Source organism: Opisthocomus hoazin, chromosome 5 (assembly GCF_030867145.1).
Source record: "Opisthocomus hoazin isolate bOpiHoa1 chromosome 5, bOpiHoa1.hap1, whole genome shotgun sequence".
Taxonomy (NCBI): domain Eukaryota; kingdom Metazoa; phylum Chordata; class Aves; order Opisthocomiformes; family Opisthocomidae; genus Opisthocomus; species Opisthocomus hoazin.
In genome coordinates this window covers 49,486,859-49,507,682 of record NC_134418.1, presented here as the reverse complement: position 1 = coordinate 49,507,682, position 20,824 = coordinate 49,486,859, and the positions used below count along the sequence as shown (strand labels likewise).

At 48.8% G+C, this 20,824-nt stretch overlaps 1 protein-coding gene across 1 annotated transcript in view; it reads left to right on the top strand.

Moving 5' to 3' along the window:
- Positions 1–915: 915 nt before the first annotated feature.
- Positions 916–20,824, top strand: part of SCD5 (stearoyl-CoA desaturase 5) — a 33,165-nt gene continuing 13,256 nt past the window's right edge. The window contains exon 1 of the mRNA XM_075421168.1: positions 916–1,095. Coding sequence (XP_075277283.1) covers positions 945–1,095 — 151 coding nt within the window. The 5' untranslated portion in view covers positions 916–944. The remainder of the gene's footprint in view (positions 1,096–20,824) is intronic.

The window sequence follows — 20,824 nt, the reverse complement described above, 5'->3', positions numbered from 1 at the left end:
ACCAGAGCACTGTTTTCTTTCAGTTTGTGGTTATACAAGGATATGCAAGAAAGAAAATCACATCTTAACATGCTGCCCTAGCGTTGTTTCATATTGACACAAATCAGAGGAATGTATTTCGCAGTGGCACGGTGGGAGCAGCATCCCCAGGAAACCACATCTGAGCGCCGAAACAATGATGCACCCGTGGTGGGACGGAGCAGACAAGAAGTGCGGCGCGCTCTTAGTTCGGGCATGCACTGCTGCTAAATACCTTGCTGTCCTGTTTGTTTGTTTGTTTTCAACGCCCGCGTTGTTACTCCCGGTCAGATAAACTTCACTAACCAGCTCCTGAATATCTGCTCCTCCCTAGCACCACTGGCATGTTTTGCTCCGGTTTCACGGGCTTCCAAAATCAACGCCTTTAAAGCCCGTCTCTCCAAGGGAGCGTTCGCTTCCTCCCGCTCTCAGGCAGCCGGCAGAAGAGGTGCCCACCATGCTTCAAGGAGAGCAGTACCCCCACAGGGGCAGGCAGGGCGACCGAGGCCTGTACCTGCCGGCCACCAGTCGCGGAGCCCCGGCCGAGGTCCGCCAGCACCCCGCTCTCCCTCCGGGGGGCCGGGGCCGGGCACGGGGGCCGGCTGAGGAGACCCCCACGCGCGGGCGCCCGTTGAGGTCAGCGCCTCAAGCGACCGCGCGGCCGAGGGCCGGCCCCTCGGCTGTGCCGGTGCCGGCGCTGGGGGCGGGGCGGTCCGCGGCCGCCATTGGCTGTCGCTATGCAGGGCCGGCGGCCGCCCCCCTGCCCGTCCCCCGCCGCGGTGCGGGACGCAGCCGGCGGCGCGGGACCTCTGCGGAGGCGGCGGCAGCAACAGATGCGGAGGCGCGGTCCGGCTGCCCCTAGCCGCGCCCCGGCCGCGCTGCGCGGGGGCCGCCGCCGCCGCCCCTAGCGCCCCGCCGCCGGCGAGATGGCCGGGTCCCGGCGGGCGGCGAGCGGCGAGGCGGGCGGCGGGCAGGCCATCGTCTGGCGCAACGTGGTGCTGATGGGGCTGCTGCACCTGGGCGCCGTCTACGCGCTCAGCCTGGTGCCGCGGGCGCAGCTCCTCACCCTTCTCTGGGGTGAGTGCGGGGGCGGCGCGGGGCTGCGCTGCAAGGCGCCGCAGCTGGGGCGGGGGGCGAGGGGGCGGCTTCCCGGAGGCCGAGACCCCGGCGCGGCCCCCGCCCGGCTCGTGGCACAGGAGATCCGCCGCGGGTCCTCCGGGGCCGGGGGTGCCGGCCGCGTCTCATGTTCGGTGTGTTCGTCCCCCCGCGTCTGTTCGTGCTGTCGCTCCGCCGCGTTTGGTGAGCCGGGGGAGGGCGGAGGTCCCAGCGCTGCCCCGCAGCCGCCGCTTTTATTCCCGGCCCCCCATCCCGGCCGCTCCCGGGGTGCCGCTGCCAGCGCCGCGTCGGGCCCGTGGTTGCTGTAGAAACGGGAGTCACTCTCCCCCAGGTTACATTTATCAGTTTTTTTTATCTGAAAAAAAGCCCTGCACCTGATATTTCGGTTTAACAGTCTGATAGAGAACGGTTTGTCTTCCCTTTGCTGCCTCCTCTTGTTACTTACGAACACCCACTTCTTTCTGCTCCAACTGGGAGTGGAAAATCACCCCGTCCTTTGTCTCCTGGGGAAGGTGGTACCTCATCTCGTTAGGGAAGTCCACGAAGAGCTGCAGGATGCTGGCAAGGAGAGCATAAGCCCAGCTGTGCTTTCCGAGGTGAGGTGGCTTGCTGTGTCTGTCATCTTGCTAGCCATGAAAGGCTGAGGATTTGGTTTGAGAAAGAGATTGTGAAATGTATCATCTTTACTTCCATCCTGTGGTGAGGTCCTCTTCTCTCCACAACAGAACAATGCTGGGGGAGGAGCTGCCCAGAAGCGCTGCAGTATCATGCAAGGTTTCTCAGGGTTTCTGAGGCTAATAGATGGTGAATGTCAGCATCATCCTTCACCAGGCAGAACTGTGTATCGAGTCATGTAAACGTGGGTGGCCAAGAGGAGAAAAGCTTGAGTGCTGCTTACAGCAGGTGCAGTTTCTTGGGGTAAAAGACATGCTTTGGGGAGCTTTTGAGTGAATGGGGAATGTAAGGGCCTGGGACTTTTTTTGTACAAATAGAGGAAAGAAGGGGCTCTGCTGCAGGGACCTAAGGGAATTCATGTTGTTAGGCTGCCATCAGTAGTGTTGGGGTGACCCAAAAAGCCCCAGTCAAATGCTTTAGAAATGAGGGTTATTTCTTCTGTTTGAGGAATTCCTAGATCTGTTTTTCACTGGTTTAGCTTTTGATACTCAGTTGTCTTAAACCATTAGAAATAGATGCCATTGCTGTTTGCAGTTGGGAAATGAACCCTTCTGTCAATTACCATCTCCTTTAGAGGTTCTTAATTGGGAAAATGTTTCTGGGTCCCTGGCATTTGACTGGCTGCGCGGTTTGCACAAACCGTTACCTGGCTCACTCAGGACCAGAAGAGGTTTGGGGAGTGGGTTGTGTTTTCCTTAATTTCTTTCTGTGAGCACTGCTCCTCTCCCCTCCCTGTTCCTGGTTGTGTTCACGCTGATTTCATAGTTGATCTTGGCCATAGCTTCATGGTTGGGGGGGCCAGGAGAGTCTGCGGGAGCTGCACGGCCAGAACGCACAGCCTGTGTTCTGCTTTCAACCCTTTTAGATCCTGTAGCATGCGGGCAGGTGGGCTTTCTTTTTATGTGATTCACTTTTCCAAGAAGACGAGTTAAAATTGTCTCTGATTTCGCTATGTCTTATTTACAGAACTGTAAGGCTGGAGCCAAAGGACCAATTTCAGTCCTCCATCCTCCAAGGTATTTTTTCCTAGTTGAAATTAAACAGATGCTAAATAACAAACAGGTCTTAACAGCTTTACAACTTAATGCCTTTCTTTCTGAAACCGAGAGCCTCCTGTTTCTCAACATCGTTATTTTTAACAGCCACCCTAAAACAGACCATAAGGTTTTTACAGGAGTTTGCTGGATGGTTTTCACAGGGGCTTCACAGCAGGAGGAGAGTACCTTGGCTCCAGCTGTCCTGGCCAGCTGGATACTGTGTTCCGCTCTTGCAGCTGGCTGCTGCGGGGTCTGCTCCCCTCTGGGATGGTGGGCAAGGTGAAAATACGGGGTCTCCTGCAGAATATGTCAGACAAAGGTAGCTTGCTGTCATGCTGGAGACCTGTCCCCGAGGTCGCTCCGAGAGACTCTCTCTGCTGTAAAGCCTTTTCTTTCAGACTGCTGAGTGTTACTGGTACTGACAACTTTAAAAACTGGCACAGGCCTGGCTACCCAGAACACCTGTATCATCTGGATGTGTTTTGCAATGCTGCCTGACAGCCGAGCGGATATCAGTTCACATGCTGATATGCCTTGCCAGAGCCTGGGATCGGGGAAGAGCATGGCCTTGCTCTAATGGTGCTCATATGGAAGGGGAGGCTTGTTGCTGTTATTCCAGCAGTGTTTAGGAGGCGTTTTAGTGCTCTTGAGAATGCCAGACTGATTGTGTTCGGCCATGGCGGGCCCCGTGCCATGCTTACCCGCAGCTTTCCACTGCGCTTGAGTGCTGTCTGTCTGAGAGCGCAGACAGAGCAGCAGTGCTGCTCGGCTGCATCCTAGCCAAAACGCAGGCTGCTCACCGACACAGGTCTGGATCCAAAGCCTGCTGCCTGGGTCTCTTACTCAATAAGAGAGATTAAAGCAATTGTGGTCTAGCACTTCGGGTTACTGTGGTGCCTGGAGGACACCACTGAGATCATCACTTCTTTCTCAGCCCTTCTGGTAGTGTGCCTATGTAATGAGGCACGTGTTGCTGTTGTGCACTGCAGAAGCAAGTTTTATTGGTCTTGCACATTTCGGAAGTCTTGCATATTCTTGAGTGCCATCTACTGGCTTTTTGGTTATTAACTGGTTTTAGTTGTGAACCATTTCTATGCACAGTGTTAGAAACTCTGCACAAATGGCTGTAAATTAAAATCCTAGCTCTGAGGAAGTTCCACTCAGTACCTCCAAGACCTCTGTGGGTGAAGGAGAGTGGAAATATTATCTCCATTTCACAGATACAAAGTGGAGACATTTGTCACTCCTGCTGCCACTCTGGTAGGAGCACCCTCCAGGTCCTGCAAAATGGTTATGCTCAGGTGGCTTCTACAGGCAAGGTTTTGGGTCAGGAGACAGGTAGTGAATGTTTTCCTCTTAGATACCTCTGCGGAGGTATCTGCGGCTGCCTTGGCGTGAGGGGCTTAATGAACAGAAGGACCTTACCGTGCCTTACTCCCAGGAGAGATCTGTTTGCCAGCTAACAGAATGGTCCCGGCCATGAGCAGTGAGCAGCTCTACAGGAGGCCAGCCTTGTTGTCCATCAGCCCCTAGCTCCGCTGTGCTTTCAGCAGTTCAAGACAGCAGCTGGTCCACTAGATGAGCAGAGAGCAGGTGGACCTTGAGAATGGGAACTGCATCTCTGAGGTGCACATCAGCACCGGGGAATAGCCCTGCTTATCTTCAGAGTGGGTTTGGACTGGCTTTTCCTCCCCTGCCCGATTTGAATGTGTTGTTTTACAGTTGTCTCTTAATAGACAAGTTCTTGGTTTGTTCCTTCCCTCTAGCATCAAAAGCTGAACTCCCATCATCTCTGAGGGGAACAGAGCCTTTTCTTGAACAGTACTTCTTTCCTGAAACATGACAAGTGCTGTAGAGCTGGGGGTGGCTGTAACCTGCTGTTCCCTAGCCTTTCACATCTGGGAGTGGTTAGAGCTCTGTGTTAGCTGTAGAGCTGGGGAACACGCCCTCCACCTAGCAATTCACAGACATGAGAGTGGTCCTGGGCCTGTTCCAGATCCCACTCTGAGATGCTCTACTCTAGAGGATGCTTCTGCCCATCAGATGTTTTCCCTTCCCCAGCCTACACTTGTCTCTTGTTTTAACTGTTGCTGGAGGTCATTCCTTGAGGTCTTGTCTGTGAACTTCACAATGTTCAGCTGGAAGTATGTATTTTTGTTCCCTGTCTTGATTTCATCCCCAGTGCCTTGGTGGTGCTCTGTTTTGTTTCCCTCTGTTTCGCATGCTGCATGTCACGTGGTCACTGTGAATGCGATGAAGGAATGGAGAAAAAAAATCTAATGTATATGTGTGTGCTGAACTCTGGATGTAAATGATGGCCCTTTGGTCCTGTTGTTCTCAGGAGGTGGGTTCAAGGCACCCATACCGAGTTCTTGCAGCATGAATGAGTGAGTGAGTACTGAAGCTGTTCATGTTTAGACACTGGGGTGTTCACCTGGCACAAAGCACTGCTGGGCCCTTGGCTGCTCTGAGCTGTGCTCCAGGCAAACCAGAAGAACCTCAAATACTCTTTCCCTTTGATTGTACAATGAAGACAGAGATTTGCTGGATCCAGCAAAAGTAGAAATCCCTGTCTATACTCCTACTGAATTTGACAGGGATTGCTGACTTCCGGGGCTGCCCCTGACATTGAGGCGTTGGGAGAAGCATCCCTCTGAAGCAGCCCCATGAAGGAAAGAGCAGGAGAGTTTTGTTGGCACCCCCAGAGCTGGCTGTGACAAACACAGAAGCCCAGCCAAGGGCTGCAGAAGCATGAGATGCCTTCTCCAGCCCTGGCCCACCAGCCTCTGAGCTGGTACAGGCAGGCTCTAGGGAGGCAACAGAGATTTGTGGCTCTAGCTTTTTGTCTTTGGTTGCATGTGGAGGTGGCGATGGCAGTATACAGGCTCTGAGGAGTTTCTGTGGATGAGTCGAGACGGACTTTGTTCCAAGTAGAGGGAGCACATCAGTCAGAGTTGTGTCAGTGTCAGAGGAAGTCTCAAGGGGCTGAAGCAGATCAGATACCTCTTCTCCAGGAGATGCTGCCAGGCAGAAGCAGTGTGAGCCATGCAGACCTATTTGTCTGGGATTGCTGCAACTGCTATCAAGGATGCAAAAGCATTGCTCTCTCCCCTCGGAGCGATGGGCTGGAAAATGACGGCTCGCCCACCAGAACTTAGTATGCATCCTTATCACTGCCACTCCACTTTCTCTCCTTGCAATTACAATTGCACTTGTAATTAACACTGATGTTATAATTGAAGCCAGGCAATTTCTTGCAATCAGATTTTATTTTTACCGTGTAGGCCAACAATGAAATGTGCTGCCCCACTGGAGAGCTGAACCATTAACAATTACTGTGCTAAGTAAAGCAAGGCTGATATGAAAAAGAGTGGAGAGCTATTTGTCAGATGCTGGTGTCAGCAATCCTGCATGCCATCTCTCTTGTGGAGGGACCTCAGCACCAGGAGGATGGGGATTTCTGGAGGGACACTGAAATGAGGATCTTTCTTGACCCATTTTTGGCCACTGGCTTCTCAGATGGTGTTCTGTGTGACTCAGAATAAAATAACATGGCCTTGGCAAATGAGGGAGCTCTTCTTGACTGGACTGTTTCTTTGCCTGGTTCTTTGGCTGACTTTGTATTTCTGAGTGTTTCATATCCTCTCCAACCCAGTCTCACTGTAATGCCTTCTGTGCCTGTGGGATCCTGCTGTATCAATGGAAGGGGCTGCAGTGTTTGGCTGATGCTACCCTGCCCTGTGCATCTGGAGTAGTTCACAGGATGTCTCCTATCATGGCCACACAGCTGGATCTGTGAAGGGACTTCTTCCCAGGCCCTTAGGTGGCATTTCAAAAGCAAGGGAGAAGGCACCTGGAAGGGGTTTGTGCTGCTCTGACCAGCAGTTGCTGCAGTCCAGGGCTGGAGTGGACATACAGACTCGCTCTGCCCTTCTGGACACCCAAGAGCGTGGTGAGAAGCTGGAGGCCAGGGTGAGACAATGTGTTTCTGAGGTTTATTTAATGTTCCTCATAAATGGAGGGGGAGCAGTTGGGATGCAGAAGGGCTGCAGCTCATGTAGAGAAGTGCTTGGGCAGAGCAGCAAAAGCAGGTCCTGATGGGAAAGACTGGAAATAGGTTCTTTGACTCCTGGCGGCAGTGGGGTGGAGGGAGAGCAGTCCTGGGCTCCTGCTTGGTGCCTGTTGCTTTCTTTGGGTGATCCTTCAGGCAGGGCCACTACCAGGACACTGGAGAAGGAAAATGTGTGGGCGTTGGTTAACAGTGCAGGTTGGAAATGGCAGCATGTCTTATGAAAATGTCAGAGACTCTGCATTTTATAGGGGATTGAGGGTATAAAAAGGGGGTTTACCTTTTAATAACTTTTTTGGCCAGTGCTATGAGGTTATAACTTCTTTCCAGAATGCATTTGGCTGTAGGTGTAGAAAATAGGATGTTTCCAGTCAGCTGAAGTGATCAGTTGTAATGGTGGTCCTAGATGATAATTCTCATTCTGAGCTGCTCCTTCCCCTGCTGCCTGAGCCAGCATGCAAGTGTGGCCAGACCTCCTTACAGGAGCCATAAAAAGGTTCTCCTTGTTTTCCATTGGCTTTGTCTCCTACCTTTGGTGCAGAGGGATAGACTTGTGTGCTGGAGTTGGCTGAAAACTGCCTGGCCACTATTCAGCAGGCGCATGAAAGCCGGCTTCCTTACGTGGTATATACACAGGTGGTGGTGGGGAAGTGTGTGTGGGAAGTATGAAGAATGTCTTGCTGGGTAGGTGGAGACCTGGTGTGTGCGCCTTCTCCCTGTGCCAGAGCTCACAGTGCAAGCAGAGCTAGGGCTGTTTGGGCGCAGTGAGCAGTCATTCAGGGAGCACGGTGAGCAATCATCCGTTGAGTGTCTCTGGACAGCATCAGCCTACCTGCTGTGCTGGAGACAGAGGTCCCCTGGCACCATCCTCTAACGTGACAACTCTGGGTAACTGACCTGCCTGCTGCATGTTCAGCTGGATGCAAGATGCTTGTGCCTTCTAATTTTGATGAGGTGTAGTGCTTGCAGCCCAGCTCTGAGGCTGAAACTGCCAGAAGGAGAGAGAACTGGGACAGGCCATTTTTTGCAGCAGGTTTTTCTATGAGCTCTGTTTGGTTTTAGAAAGGGTAGGAAAAGGTGTGGGAGATGACAGCGTACAAGTGAAGCAGGCACAAAGCGTCTGGGCAAGATGCAGTGATACAGAGTCCAGAGTCGGAAGTCCTGAGAAGTCAAAACTATCAGAGCTCTGCTTTGGCAGCCACTGGCTGACCTGGGAGGGCACTGGGTCAGAGCAGGGTCTGTCCTGTGCAATGAATCCCATTCAGCAGGGAGCTGGGACAAAGGTGCTGCTGCCTGCCCAGGGAATCGTGCCTGGATGCCCAGCAGTTCAGAAGGGGATTGCTCCCTGCTGAGCCCTACTCCTTTCCTGTCCCCCATGCCTAGAGATCATGAAAGGCAGAAGCTTTCAGTTTGTCTGAATCACAAGTATGTAGCACGCCAAGTCTTTGTTTCTAAAAGCCAAGAAGCTGCTGTTCCCTGGCTCTGTGATTTGGGTGGTCTTGCCAGTGCACACAACGTGAACAGCGAGATGAAGCCATTCCATCATGTACCTAGCTGTATAGAGGGCAAGCTTTGGCCAGTGACGGGCTGGGGTGCTAAATAACTGATCCTGCTTCCTTGAGGCAGAGCTGCCTGCTAAATGCAGGGCTCTGGAGTGCTGTGCTGATGGCTTAACCGCACTGTTGCTTTGCTCTGTCCTTGAAAAAAAAACAAAATTGGCATTAATTCTTTCTTGGCATTTATAGAGCACTTAAAAACCACCAGAGCCCTAGCGGGTGTGCAGATTGAGGACAGCAGTGAGGTCAGGCAGAGAAGTGAAATCTGCCCGTGGTTTTATGATGACACAGGATTCGGCTGAGCTGAGCTGAGAGAGGCTACACATAAGCATCAAAAATTTCAGAAAAAGCAGAACATCTTCAAGCTTTCTCTTTTGATCTAAAAATATATATCAACTATTTGGCATCTTAAGGCAATCTTCAGTTGCTGGTGAGTTCAGGGAATCTATTTGCTTCCTAGGGGAATTTTAGCATTTGTGGGAGTACTTGCTGTCAGCCGTGATTTCCATTGTGCTATTGGCTTGATTTATGTCACACTGGCTGCAGTTGTCAATGTGAACGTTTCTGCTGTTCCAACTGGAATAAAGTCTTTTGTATACTCAGCCAAAAGCGCTGGCTCTGGGGAACATTCCTGAAAACGCATGCGCAGGCAGAGACAGCCTGGATTTCATGAGCTGGTGATGGCAGGGCCAAGAAGATGTGACAGGTGGCTTCTGGAGCTCTTCCACCACGGTACAGAGGGGCAGAAGGGCCTTGTCTGAACTCGTCTTTTCTGCAGCTCTAATACTCTGATTCCCCTTTGCCTTTGATGTGCTTCCTCTTATCTCTCTCTTTATTGGTTTGATTTAGAGTAGCTCAGAGAATGTGTAGATCTAATTTTATATGAACCCCCTTCTGGCCTGAGACCTCACACGTTTGGTCTTCACAGGAGTGCACAGCTCCCTGTGAGAGCTGGCATGCACTGTACGGTGGGCAGTTCAGGGAACTGGTGCTCCTGCACACCAATGCTTTTTAATTCTCAGTTCCTAGTTTGAATCCAGCCCAAGGTGCTTTTCATGCCAGCCTTTGATAGTTAGCAGGGCTCAGCAAACAGTGAGTTGGCCAATGGACTCTGCTAGCACAGAAGTGTCTCCTTCCCTGAGACCCTGGAGCCAGAGCACTAATTGAACATTTCTTCTTGGCAGCAATTTAGGGACTAAGGTGGAAAATTTTGCTCTCCTGAGTAAATCTAGTTGCAGGTCAGGAAATGAAGCTTTTTTGGTAGGATGATGTGGATTAAGTGCTGTATTACTGCTCCTCACGTCTCTGCTGTGGAGGAAGGGATCTCTGAGGTTGCAGTGGAGGGTGACAGAATTAGAGATGTGTACTAGAGACTTGATATCTAATCTAGATCTAATAATTCTGCATGTTGACCCTGGCCTTCCCACCAATGCAGTGCGTGACATCTTTCTGAGGGCAGACATGGCATTTTAATGAAATACATCCTAAAACTTGGTGTTATCTAATGATAATGCAAAACAAGTGTTGTGGTACCAGGTACTATGAAATTATCGGCTGCATTTCTGGTCTGAGCCCTGATGTTGAATCAGGAGAGAATCTTCTACCACTGTCTGTGTGTGCAGTGAAGTGGCGGATCTCAGGTGTACAGAAGAGGCCAGGCATGCTACAGCTACTGAAGTGAATGGTGGTGCTGCCCTGAATTTCAGTGGGGATGGAGTTAGGCATGACTCAACAGTACTGGAAGTTCTTTCCCTGGTTTGGTTAGGTTAGCTGATGTGGTTCATTAGTCCTAAATCTGGCACTGAATAACAGCAAAAACCCACAAGTGAGGAAGAGAAGGCAATGCAGGATATGCAGGTTTAGTTTAATTTTTAGAAAAGAAAAAATCCTAACCATAAGATACAGAAGTGTTACACATTTATGGCCATCAGTCAGCTTTGCAATGCTTGTTCTGTGTTTGAGCACCTCACTGTATTTCTCATGCGGTTCTTGTAGCCTGATGGAAGAGCTTGGGTTTTATGCATTGGGTTATTAAAATTCGCTAGCAAGCAATTTTGATCTGACTGAATAAGCAGAGGTAAAATGCTGGTGTGGAAATGGACAAATGTTGCATGTCTATCCCTGTTATTTTTAATCCTCAAATAGTTATTTACAGAAACAAGTCAAGTTGTGATATCCCTTTATATACAGGGATGAAAAAAAAAAACACCTGTGCTGAGATGAAAATTTCTTGCCAGACTTTGTCACACAGAGGTTTGCCTGAGACTTTACTGGCTGCTCCAGCTGTAGAGAGAGTATTTGCACCAAAAGGTGTCATCACAAGATGTCTTCGTCATGCAACAGCATTTTTAAGGTCAGTTGTTTTCCACTGCCCTGTTGTTGAAGAGGTAACATGTCTACAGGTGAAGCACAGCCCTTGTGTTTGTTAGTTTTTCTTCCCTAAGCAAAAGATGTGCTTTCTTGTGTCACTGGGATTCATGTCTTCTGAAGAAATTACTCCCTCCTGTATCCATGGGATCTTGCCTCCTGATCCCGGGGCTGCTAAAGACACAATGTGCAAAAATGTATAAGCCTTTGCTGAATGTAACTTGAAGCGCTCCCACCTGGTGCTGGGAACGTGTCACATCTTGTATGCTACACAGTACTGGGAATATCATCGCCCAGCTGTGAGACTTCCAGCAGAACCAGGGTGCAGTATGATTTTGAAGCTGTCCTCGAAATGATGGCAGTAGGAGAGCCAAGGTTTTTCCACAAGAGCAACTGAAAGCCAAAGACACAGCTCAAGGAACACCTCCCTGAGAAGGTATAAAATAACATTGCAGGCTGGTTGTGAGCAGGGCTCTGCATCAGGGGGCTGGCAGGAAGCAGCCATAGGCAGAGCTCAAGAGAAAGGCAACCGCAACCAGAAATCAGATGGACTCCGACAAGAGGGTCGAACAGAGTGTCTTTTTGTGGCTGGAGTATGCAGATTTCTTCTACTCTGTTTCTCACCACCATGAGTGCCCTGGGTGTTTTTCTGGTCCATGTTTTGTTGTTGGTGCTCCTGGCTTTCTTTGCTGGCTTGTGATCTTTCCGTCTGCCAGAGCCCGTGCTGTGTGGGATGCTGTGGGGAGACAGAGGAAGCACTCAGCAGTCTGAAGAGGGAGCTGGCAGCCCAACTGTGGGTCTCCTGCTTGCTGACTTAAGGCCATGGGAGCAGCAGCTGCCAAAATCTGCATTAGGGCTATCTGTCAGTGATAGTGGCCAGTCCTAGGAGAGAGCGATGCTCGTGCAGCTTGTTCTGAACTCTCTGCACTGGCCTTTGCAGCAGCACAGGAGTAAACAGGGCTGATGTCCTCAGAATGAGATATAAAACCGAGACCCTGACCCTTGGAGGCAATCCTGATCCAAGATCCATCACCCTCCTGGTAGAAGCAAGTGTGATAACAACTCTGGGACAGCCTCCAGCCTTGATAATTACTTTCCACATACTGTTTGCAAAATGCCACATCTTGAAGTCCACCAGTGTGCAGGCATTGCTAGTCCAACTGGGCTGTGTTGTGTTTTTGCCCCCCTTTTGATTTTTTTTTTTTTTTTTTTTCCTTTTGTCTCCTCTGACTAGCAGCTCCTCTTACCCCTGTTGAGAAAAGTATTGGGCTAGGTAAGCCACTGTTTTGATCTTGTAAGGCATGTCATCTTTATTGTTTGGAGTGGCCAGCACTTCCCCTAGGTGTTCTTCCCCATTGTTGATACTGGTGCGACAGAGGTTGTCTGGGAATTCCTGCAGTGCTTCGTGACATTTGATGTAGCGCATCAAAATGCTGGCTGACCTAAGATTTGTAGTCACTTGACGTAAAACTGAGTCAGTGATTTGCTGCATCAGGACCAGAAAGACATTTCTTGCGTTTTGTAACATGCAAAAAAGCTCAAATGTTCACAAAACTTGCCTAGTCCCAAAGTCTGTTTGGAAAATGGGGCTGTGGTGAGATCTGTGTTTGGTACAACTCAGCCAAACTGCGAGGGTGACGACTCTCCAGGCTTGTGTCAGGTTCAAAGCAGTTACCTTGCTATGGTTGAATATAGTGTCCAAATCCCTTACTTCTGCAAGGGACTGTGAGGTTTTTAGCCATGTGTGAGAGAGATGCCAGCTGTGGAACTGGCAAGGGTGGATTTCCTTACCTGCTGCTGGCCCTGCTGGCCCTCCTCTACTTGCCACCCCTGCACAGGCAGGGATTGCAGGCATTGGGTGTGAGTCAGTGCCAGGCTCTGCATGTTGTCACCCCACAGGAATGGTTGTATGACATTATTCTGTACTTTAAAGATGTTTTATATATTTACAGTTGCGGCATTGTGAAAGTGCAGTTGATTTTCTTTCACTGCTACTATTTTTATGTCTGGTGTTTTGTCCCTCCAGAGATAACTGCAATTTGCTCCAGGTAACTAGGTTTTGTCTGACATTGGTAACGTGCTGATAGTTGCTCTTTGGCAGAGTGCCTCCTTGTAATCTGTGCTGAAGAAGGATGTCCAGTCATCTCATCTCTTTCAGGAGCCAGCATTGTCTGTTCATATGTGCAGAGTGAACCCAGTGCTTGTTGGGCTTCTTGTTTTGGTTGATTTGGGGTTTTTTTTATAACCAGATAAAAGTCAAAAGCAATCTGGAATCCACTCGATTCACAAACAGTAAATACGTGTAATTTTTCTTATGTGGTCCCAGGTTTCAGAAATGGAAGAGATCCTAGTTTCGATATTCAGCATACAACAGAGTTGAAATCTTTTGGGGGAGAGATCTCCAATTCAAGCAACCACTTAGGGCAGAGGATGGTCTCCTGATTCCTGTGAAGTATCCACAGACTGTGGCAATATCTCCACATATCTTCATAAGACATCAGTCCCCTGTGATGTGGGAAATTGACATTTAGTATGATTTCGCTATAGCTTTAGTTTTAGTTTGTTATATAGCCCTGCAGCCATGTCAAGGCAAGGGTTAACCACTGCCAAATTGTCTGCTACAAGGACTTCTGAGAGCTCAGATGTAAATCACAAGGACTGCTGCGAGCCAGAGCCAGATGAAGGGAAACAGGGATGGATAAGGATTGATAACTGGGAATTTATGGCCTATAGGGAGCATCCCTCTAGCTGAAACCGGTTCTGCAGTTTGGGACTCAGCCAACACAGACAACTCAGGAATTTTGAGCCAAAGGTAAAAAGTACACAGCAAGGAGGACTACAAGCCTTCATCCAGAAGACCCCCTCAGCTGACCAGCAGACAACACTGTGCAGGTGCTAGAGAGGGGTGGAGTATGATAATAAATCCTTAGAAATAATTATAATAATCACACCTATTCCCAAGACTAATTGTAATAATCCCGCCTACTTAGATAAACGTTGTAATAATGTTTTGTATACATAATAATAATAATGTTTTGTATATATAATAATGTACATGCTTTGTGACTCAATGTGCAAGTTAGGAGGAGCGATCCCCCTTGCACCCGGCACCATAATAAACTTATCTGCTTTATAACTCTCTGTGAGTTGTCGAGTTTGTTTCCGCACGTCACCTGGACACTCAGGTGTTCATAAAATTTTGGCACTGGGCCTAGTAAAGGTTTTTTGGAAATCTAGCCATGAGGATAATGAGCTGTTCTGAAAAAGACAGCTCAAATGTTTTATGCTGTTGTTCTCCCATCCCATCCATTTTTAAACGATTTGCCTGGTATAGTTTTCATTCCTTCTCTGACAGTGAGATGATACCTCTGTACTTGCTGTTCAAAATCACAGTGATGTCTTGCTGCCTTATCATATTGCATGCTGAGAATATTTTATGACCTTACAGGCTCCCGCTTCCCCAAGCACCTTATCCTTGTTGCAGATCCCTGTCTGCAGTTATTGCCCCCTGAACTACTTTACTTTGCTTTTTCTATCCAGACACATCTTTACTTTGAGCCTTACTTTCCCTGTTTCTGCATGGATCCTTTTGTGTTTCTTAGTTCTCTCACTGCTGCTCCAAATTTAGCACCATCTGCAGTTGTAATTAATATGCTGTTTGCCTTTGTTTCAGGTCAATAATAAGGATGTTGAATAAAAATCTTCTGCCTATTGATTCTGGCATGCCTGCATAAATAGCATCTGTGCACAGGCACAGTGTACGTGGAAGCCTAGCAACCCGCCGGCTCCCTGTTTGCACAGTGGTTTAACCTTGCGTATCTTGTCTCTCTTGCCTGCTCTCCCTGTCTCCGTGCACTGGTTCTCTTTTGTCCTCTTGCACGGGATTACTTGTTGTTTTCCCTTCCCTCTCTTCCTCTCCTCTCTTAAATGCTTCTCCCCCTGCTCCAGTTCAGAAGCATTTTGCTTATGCTGTGCGTTATCAAGTGAGCTCGTAATTGGAAATGCTCCTGTCGACCTTATGCTTCTGCAGGTCTCCAGGGGAGAGAGTGTGCTACCTGCCCAGGGGAGTGATGTGTTGGGGCCCCACTCACTGTGGAGGCATTTCATGCCAGTTTAGTCCATTTACAGTGGTTTGTGTATTGCAGAGCTTGCAGGGAAGGTGTCGAGACAGTGGGCGAGGGAAGTAAAATTCCTGTTTGAGAGTAGCTCTGTTTTGAGAAAGAGTAGGGAGAAACAAGGAGGAACCCACTTAAAACCTCTGCTCTGCTGGATTAAAGCCTCTTTTGAAACAGATCCTGGTTTACTGTCCAGTCAAAGGCAGCTCTGGACTTGGTGTTTGAATTGTGCAGAGCCCAGAGCTCTTGGCACAGGCTCTGCTGTTTCAGATACTTGCACCCAAGTCTCAGGCTTCTCCCAGACCTGCAGCAAGCCCTAAAACCCCCCTGCAGAGTTTTGGGTCTGAATTGGGATGGCGGTTAGACTATTGGCTGGAGATTCTTGTTCTCTGTGTTTTGGGGGTAGAGCTCTCGCCCTGGCAGAGGGCTCTGGCTCATGCTGCAACGCGGCTGCCTGCTGCTCAAGGATGCAGCTCGTGGGGTGATGGGATCAGAGCTACCTCCTGGGCCTCGCTGCACAGCTGCGGGCATCTTCCCAGATGTGATGGGCACCTGGATGGGCACAGTTGAAGGCTGCTGTGGGAATGTCTGTGAGCATTACTGTAAAACGAGGTCCAGAGGCTACATTTCTAGGGAATTGGCCTGAAGCCAGCAAGTTCAGATAAATGGGAGAAAAGTGGGCTCAACGAAAGCTAAACTCCTGTAATCATTGTTTTGATCAGACAGCGATTCAGAGCAAGCCGTAGCTGGCTGAAATCCTCTAAAATTATGTAAACTTGGGGCTCCACCACCTGTCCAGGCCAAGCTAGCTATTGCTCTGGGCAGCAGCAGGCATTCCTGTTGCTCTGGGGAGCAGCAACACAGCATTCCCACACCATCCTAGGGGCTAAGGAAGATCATTCAGCTCTTGTCCTCAGTAAATTCTCAATGAAACAATTTTACAGTAGCAGAAGTAGGAGTAAAGGCCCAAGAGGGCCCTGCAGACCTGTGGAGCTCCTTGCCGTGCCCCCAGTATCCAGAAGGTGCAGAGGTATGTGAGGATGACATGTGCATAATAATATGGGCATCTGCACTAACAGAATAGATCTGAACTCTCACACTGAACATGGTAATTGGGAGCTGGTGCTGAGAAAGAGCTGCTTTTGGGTCCATGTGTGGCAGGAGAACCCTACCGCAGGCGTAGGGCAGACAGCAGAGCCGTGGAGTCAGTGCTGGGATGCCTTCCCAGCCCAGTGGCACACTTCAGGTCCATGCCAGGCAGATGGCTCCCTGCCAGCAGCTCAGTGAAGCAGACACTCCATGCTGCCTTCTGTCCGCGAGTGAGGCAAAACTGAATAAACGATCAGAAAATGGCTTGAAAGGATCTTCCTCCTCTCCCTCTGGCTTTAGTATGAAACTGTGAGCTGCATAGCTCTAGCTTGCTTTTCACAACACCAGAAATACCAGTCTTTCACAGATCGGTTCATTGGCTGCTCTGTTTCCTCTCTCATGCCAGGTCTCTCCAGACAGCATTTTCTGCTGTTAGCTTTTGCTTTTCATTTTTTTCCTCTTGAAGTCCTCATTCCACTTTTTTTTTTTTTTCCTCCTTTCTTTCTTTTTTATGGTGGTAGCGTGATACAACCTTTTGTCAGCTGGTTTCAGAGCTCCTGCTCAGGCTGCTATGCTGTTGGCAGAATTCCCATGCCCTGGCTCTCTTAGATGCTGGCCCTGCCTGCCCAACAACTCTGTGTGCTCCATCCCCAGGTTTGTGGCCAGCAAGTCCTCACCCAGCCCTTTTCTAGTTCCATCTGCCTTATCCCTCAAGCACCTCTCGTTTCACAAGCAGACCTCCCTGTGCAGTCAGTGCTGGGGCTGGCTTGGCCTCCTAGTGAGGACAGCCCTGTGGAAATGCCTCTTGGCCTTACAGGTGGGCATCTTGGGGAAGTGGGGATGCTGCCAGCTTGCTGTTCTTCTTTCACATCCATCATCAGTGGCTGCTGACAACCTCGTCCACCCCCTTCAACACAGCCTTCTCCCAACCTGCATTTCTGCCAGCCCTGCAGCACCAGTTGAGAGGAGGAAAAGCAGTATATTATTCCTCCTCAGCAAGATGGTCATCTGTGCTCTGAATTCAGAGTCTCGAGTACTTGTAGTGGCCTGTGATTGTATGTGAAGCCACAGCTCAGTCTTCAATCTATAGGTTAATTTTGAAATGCCGCAGTTTCCTTGTGAGTGTGATTTTGCTTTGGTAAGTCAGCTCGGTTGCAGAGTTCACTCACTGAAACATGCAGAAGACTAATATGGCTATTTTAACAGCTTCCTCTTTGTACATTAAGTACCTCACTAAATTAAAAGAACCCTATCATTAACTGTTTGGATTCTAGATTGTTTATTGGTACTTTTCTTGTGGTTTCTCTTTTTTTTCCCCTTTTCCCACAATAACTGTGTTTTTTACTCTTTATTACTGAAGAGACCTATTTAGTTCCAGGTCTAAGAGGGAGTTTTCAGTGCAGGGGGAATTGTTGTTAACTGAGCTGCTTTGCTCTGCAGTGTAATACTTTTGTGCTTCATGGACATGTTCACCCCACACATACTCCCCATCCCCGAAAAATGAGCCAGGTAGGTAAGCAGTGGCTCTCTTCTCATGTAGTTACTGTAGCTGTGCATAATTAGTGTAAAATCAAATGGTTTATAGTCTGATTTTTGGTTTGAGTTCGTAATTTATTCTGCAAAAGAAAGCTTGACACGGCAAGTATTTGTCATCTTGGCTGTTTATACATTGGGAATTAGTGGCGGAGTAATATTTTCAAGCACCCCTAATTCCTGTAAGAACCACAGAAATCTGATATCACTTTACGGTGCGTTTATCAGACAGGATTTGTTTCTGCTCCGATCACCAAACTCCTCAGTAATTTTGTTTGTTTGTTTCTGGGATGTTTCAACCCTCAGGATTTATATTAGGAAAATTCCTGCTGTTATGATTCCTCCTCTGCAAAGCCAAAAAATAGGCATGTGGGGTGGATATAAGCCCCAGCTGTTTTATCTTGATTGCTGGGGTAGTAGGTTGGACTGGCAAGTCCCTGGAGGGCTGGAGAGGGCAGGAGGACGAAGCTTATGGGTCTGACCCAGGGAAACCCTGGGAAAGCCCCGTTTGATGAGGGCAGCATGGTTTTGGGAGGCTCTGAGGCTATTTCCTCAGTCTGGCGTTTGTTTTCTGTTGGCCTTTTGGCCTCTCTGCTTGCCAAGCCACGCTGGTGAGAGCTGGCTTGTTCCCGACTGCAGCCACTGGGAGAGCCCGGCATGCCGGCTGCCTACTGTTAAACAGGTGTACCCTCCTTTTACTGGGGCACAAGACCAGTCAGTCCCTGTCCTGAAGTACAGCTGAGCTTGCCTGCTCATGGTTGATGGCTAGAGACATGCTGTCTGCGAGACCGCCTGTGCAGCAACAAGACTCCTGCAGAAATGTTTCAGACAAATCCTCCTCCCATGTGTAGCCTAGGGCTTCCCGGGAAGTGTAAATCGGAATGATGCTGGGAGGGGGCCTGGGCTGGGAGTTGCTGTTCAGAGGTATGGACATAAGGTGGCACGTAGACCCTAGAGCAGCCCCCAAACTCCCAAAATACTGTTGTCCATTCTGCTGAAATGCTGGTGGTATGGAGTGGGCTGAATGAAGGGGTGTCTGTTAAGCTGAGCTCTATAAAAGCTGAATCATCAAGTGGCATAAATCCCTTGTATTCAGTGTAGCTATTTCAGGTGGTCTGTACGTTACCTACCAACAGCCTCTTTCTTGCATTGGACAGAGAAGGAAAGCAAAATCAAACAATGTTGCATAGGTCTTGTTCTGCCCACTTATCTTTATTTCTGGTTTTAAGCAATCGATCATCATTAAGATGGATGGATGGCTTGAGAAGCATTTGGTCAACTAAATGATCTGTTGCTTTGAAGTGAGAGCAAAGCTCCTCTTCGTGCTTTAAGGAAGCGAAGAGACTGCTGAAGACAGAAGATTTCAGCCCCTGTGCCTAGCATGAGGTTAACCAGTCATAAAGCCCACAGACACTATGTTCTTGTAATGATTCAGGACAATAGCCTTAATATTTTTATGTTAGCTGGATAATGTCAGTGTTCTGCGTCTCACAGAACTGTTCACACAATTACAGTCATTTGAGCGATTTGGAAGGCCTCATTTAGTGATGCTTGCACAGCTCAGCATCACATACAGAAAATGGCAGGGTAGGTTTTCCCTAATTTCACAGAAGTCCAAGTCCTTGCACTGACAAAGCATGTGCAAGAACTACGAGGCTGCAGCAGAGGCTGCAGTGTGAGTTGTTGTGGTGTCAGCATTTTTACTGATGTGAGAGTAATCTGTAAATTCAACAAAATAAATAAAAACAAATAATGTACAGAGAGAATGCATGTTTTTTTTCAGTTAATTTCTGTACCTCCCTTTAGGAAGCAGGCAGAAGTCTGAATTTGGCAATAGACTTCAGCACACTGGACTTAACTGCACAGATGAGCCTTTTCTGGGAATAGTTTGAACACTGCAGCCTGCTGAAAAGGAGAATTGCCTCTTCAGTGGTGATGTCCAAAGCAGGTTGCATTTTGTTGCATTTCGTGAGGAAGGCTTTGGATTGCTCTGTGGGAGATGACAGGCATTTGAGCCATGTACATAATGTGAAATAGTTTGGGTACATCTGTTTTTGATGGATCCAGCAGTGGAGTGGATAAGATCCATTTACTCCTTCAGTCTACAAGGGTGACAGTCAACATGAAATATGGTTGCCACTATTTTACCAAATATCTTTGAGCTATATTTTCTCTTAGATGCTCTAATTTCAAGCACTGTGAGTTGGGAGTTGATAGAGGGACACAGTAGCGACACACCTACATATATTTTTTTTTGTTTTCTTTTTGCAAAGATAGATGTTTTACATTACATACTGGGAAAAGCTGATTGTGAATTCCTTTCTAGCCACTGCATGTCTAACAGGGTTCCCTGCTGGACAGAATGTTGTGCAGACACAGACTCAAGTAGAAAACCCCCTTTTGGGCATAGGGTTTTCCCTTTTAGTTCCAGTAACTCTATTTAGGTATTTGAAATAGGCTGTTTTAACCAAAACATGCCTCTGTGTGTACGGTGGCAGGGAGCCTTGGCTAAACAGCACATCACTTCAGGCTGCAGACTCATTTGAGGTTGTCCTGTAATACTCTTCTTGTTTGAATCCACTCTTGTTTTAATTTTACACTTCTAAAATGAGCCTGTACTCTTTAGCCACAGTATGAGAAATCAACACCTTTGGGAGGGAGATGTAAGACTCTATATATCATCACAGCTGGGTAGCTTGAATGTGAGTAGTTCTAAGTGATCCAGTTTATTTGGGACTTACATAATAATTTCCTCCGAGCTGTTCCCATTTTCCCTCTGGTCTGTCTCCAGAAGGAGGACCAGCTCTAATGCACTGTACTTCTAATGCTTTCCCATAGTCTCTGCTTTTGTTGCAGAGCAACAAAACAACTCGGGCTATGGATCATCCATCACACCGGAATTCAAAGACACTAGAGACAAAAACAGCGAGCATGTCAAAAGAGGAGCAATCAGTGCACAGATGCATGGCTTAAGCAGGCGGCCGGGATCCACTGTCTCATTCTGCAGCCCCAGCCAGCCATTCTCCCTGCCCCTGGAACTGCGAGGTTAACCAGCCGGAGCATGTGTGAGCGTGGTGCCTGCTGAAAGCAGAACCAGAGATGTACTGATGCTGCGATGGTGGTTGGTGGGGGTATTATTTTAGGCATTGGGGGTACTCTGCAAGGACATGTGTGCTTGGGCTGTGTGTCTAGCCTGGAGCCAGTGTGGTAAGGAACAGACCTGCTCCCATGCCGTGTTGGCCATCTGAA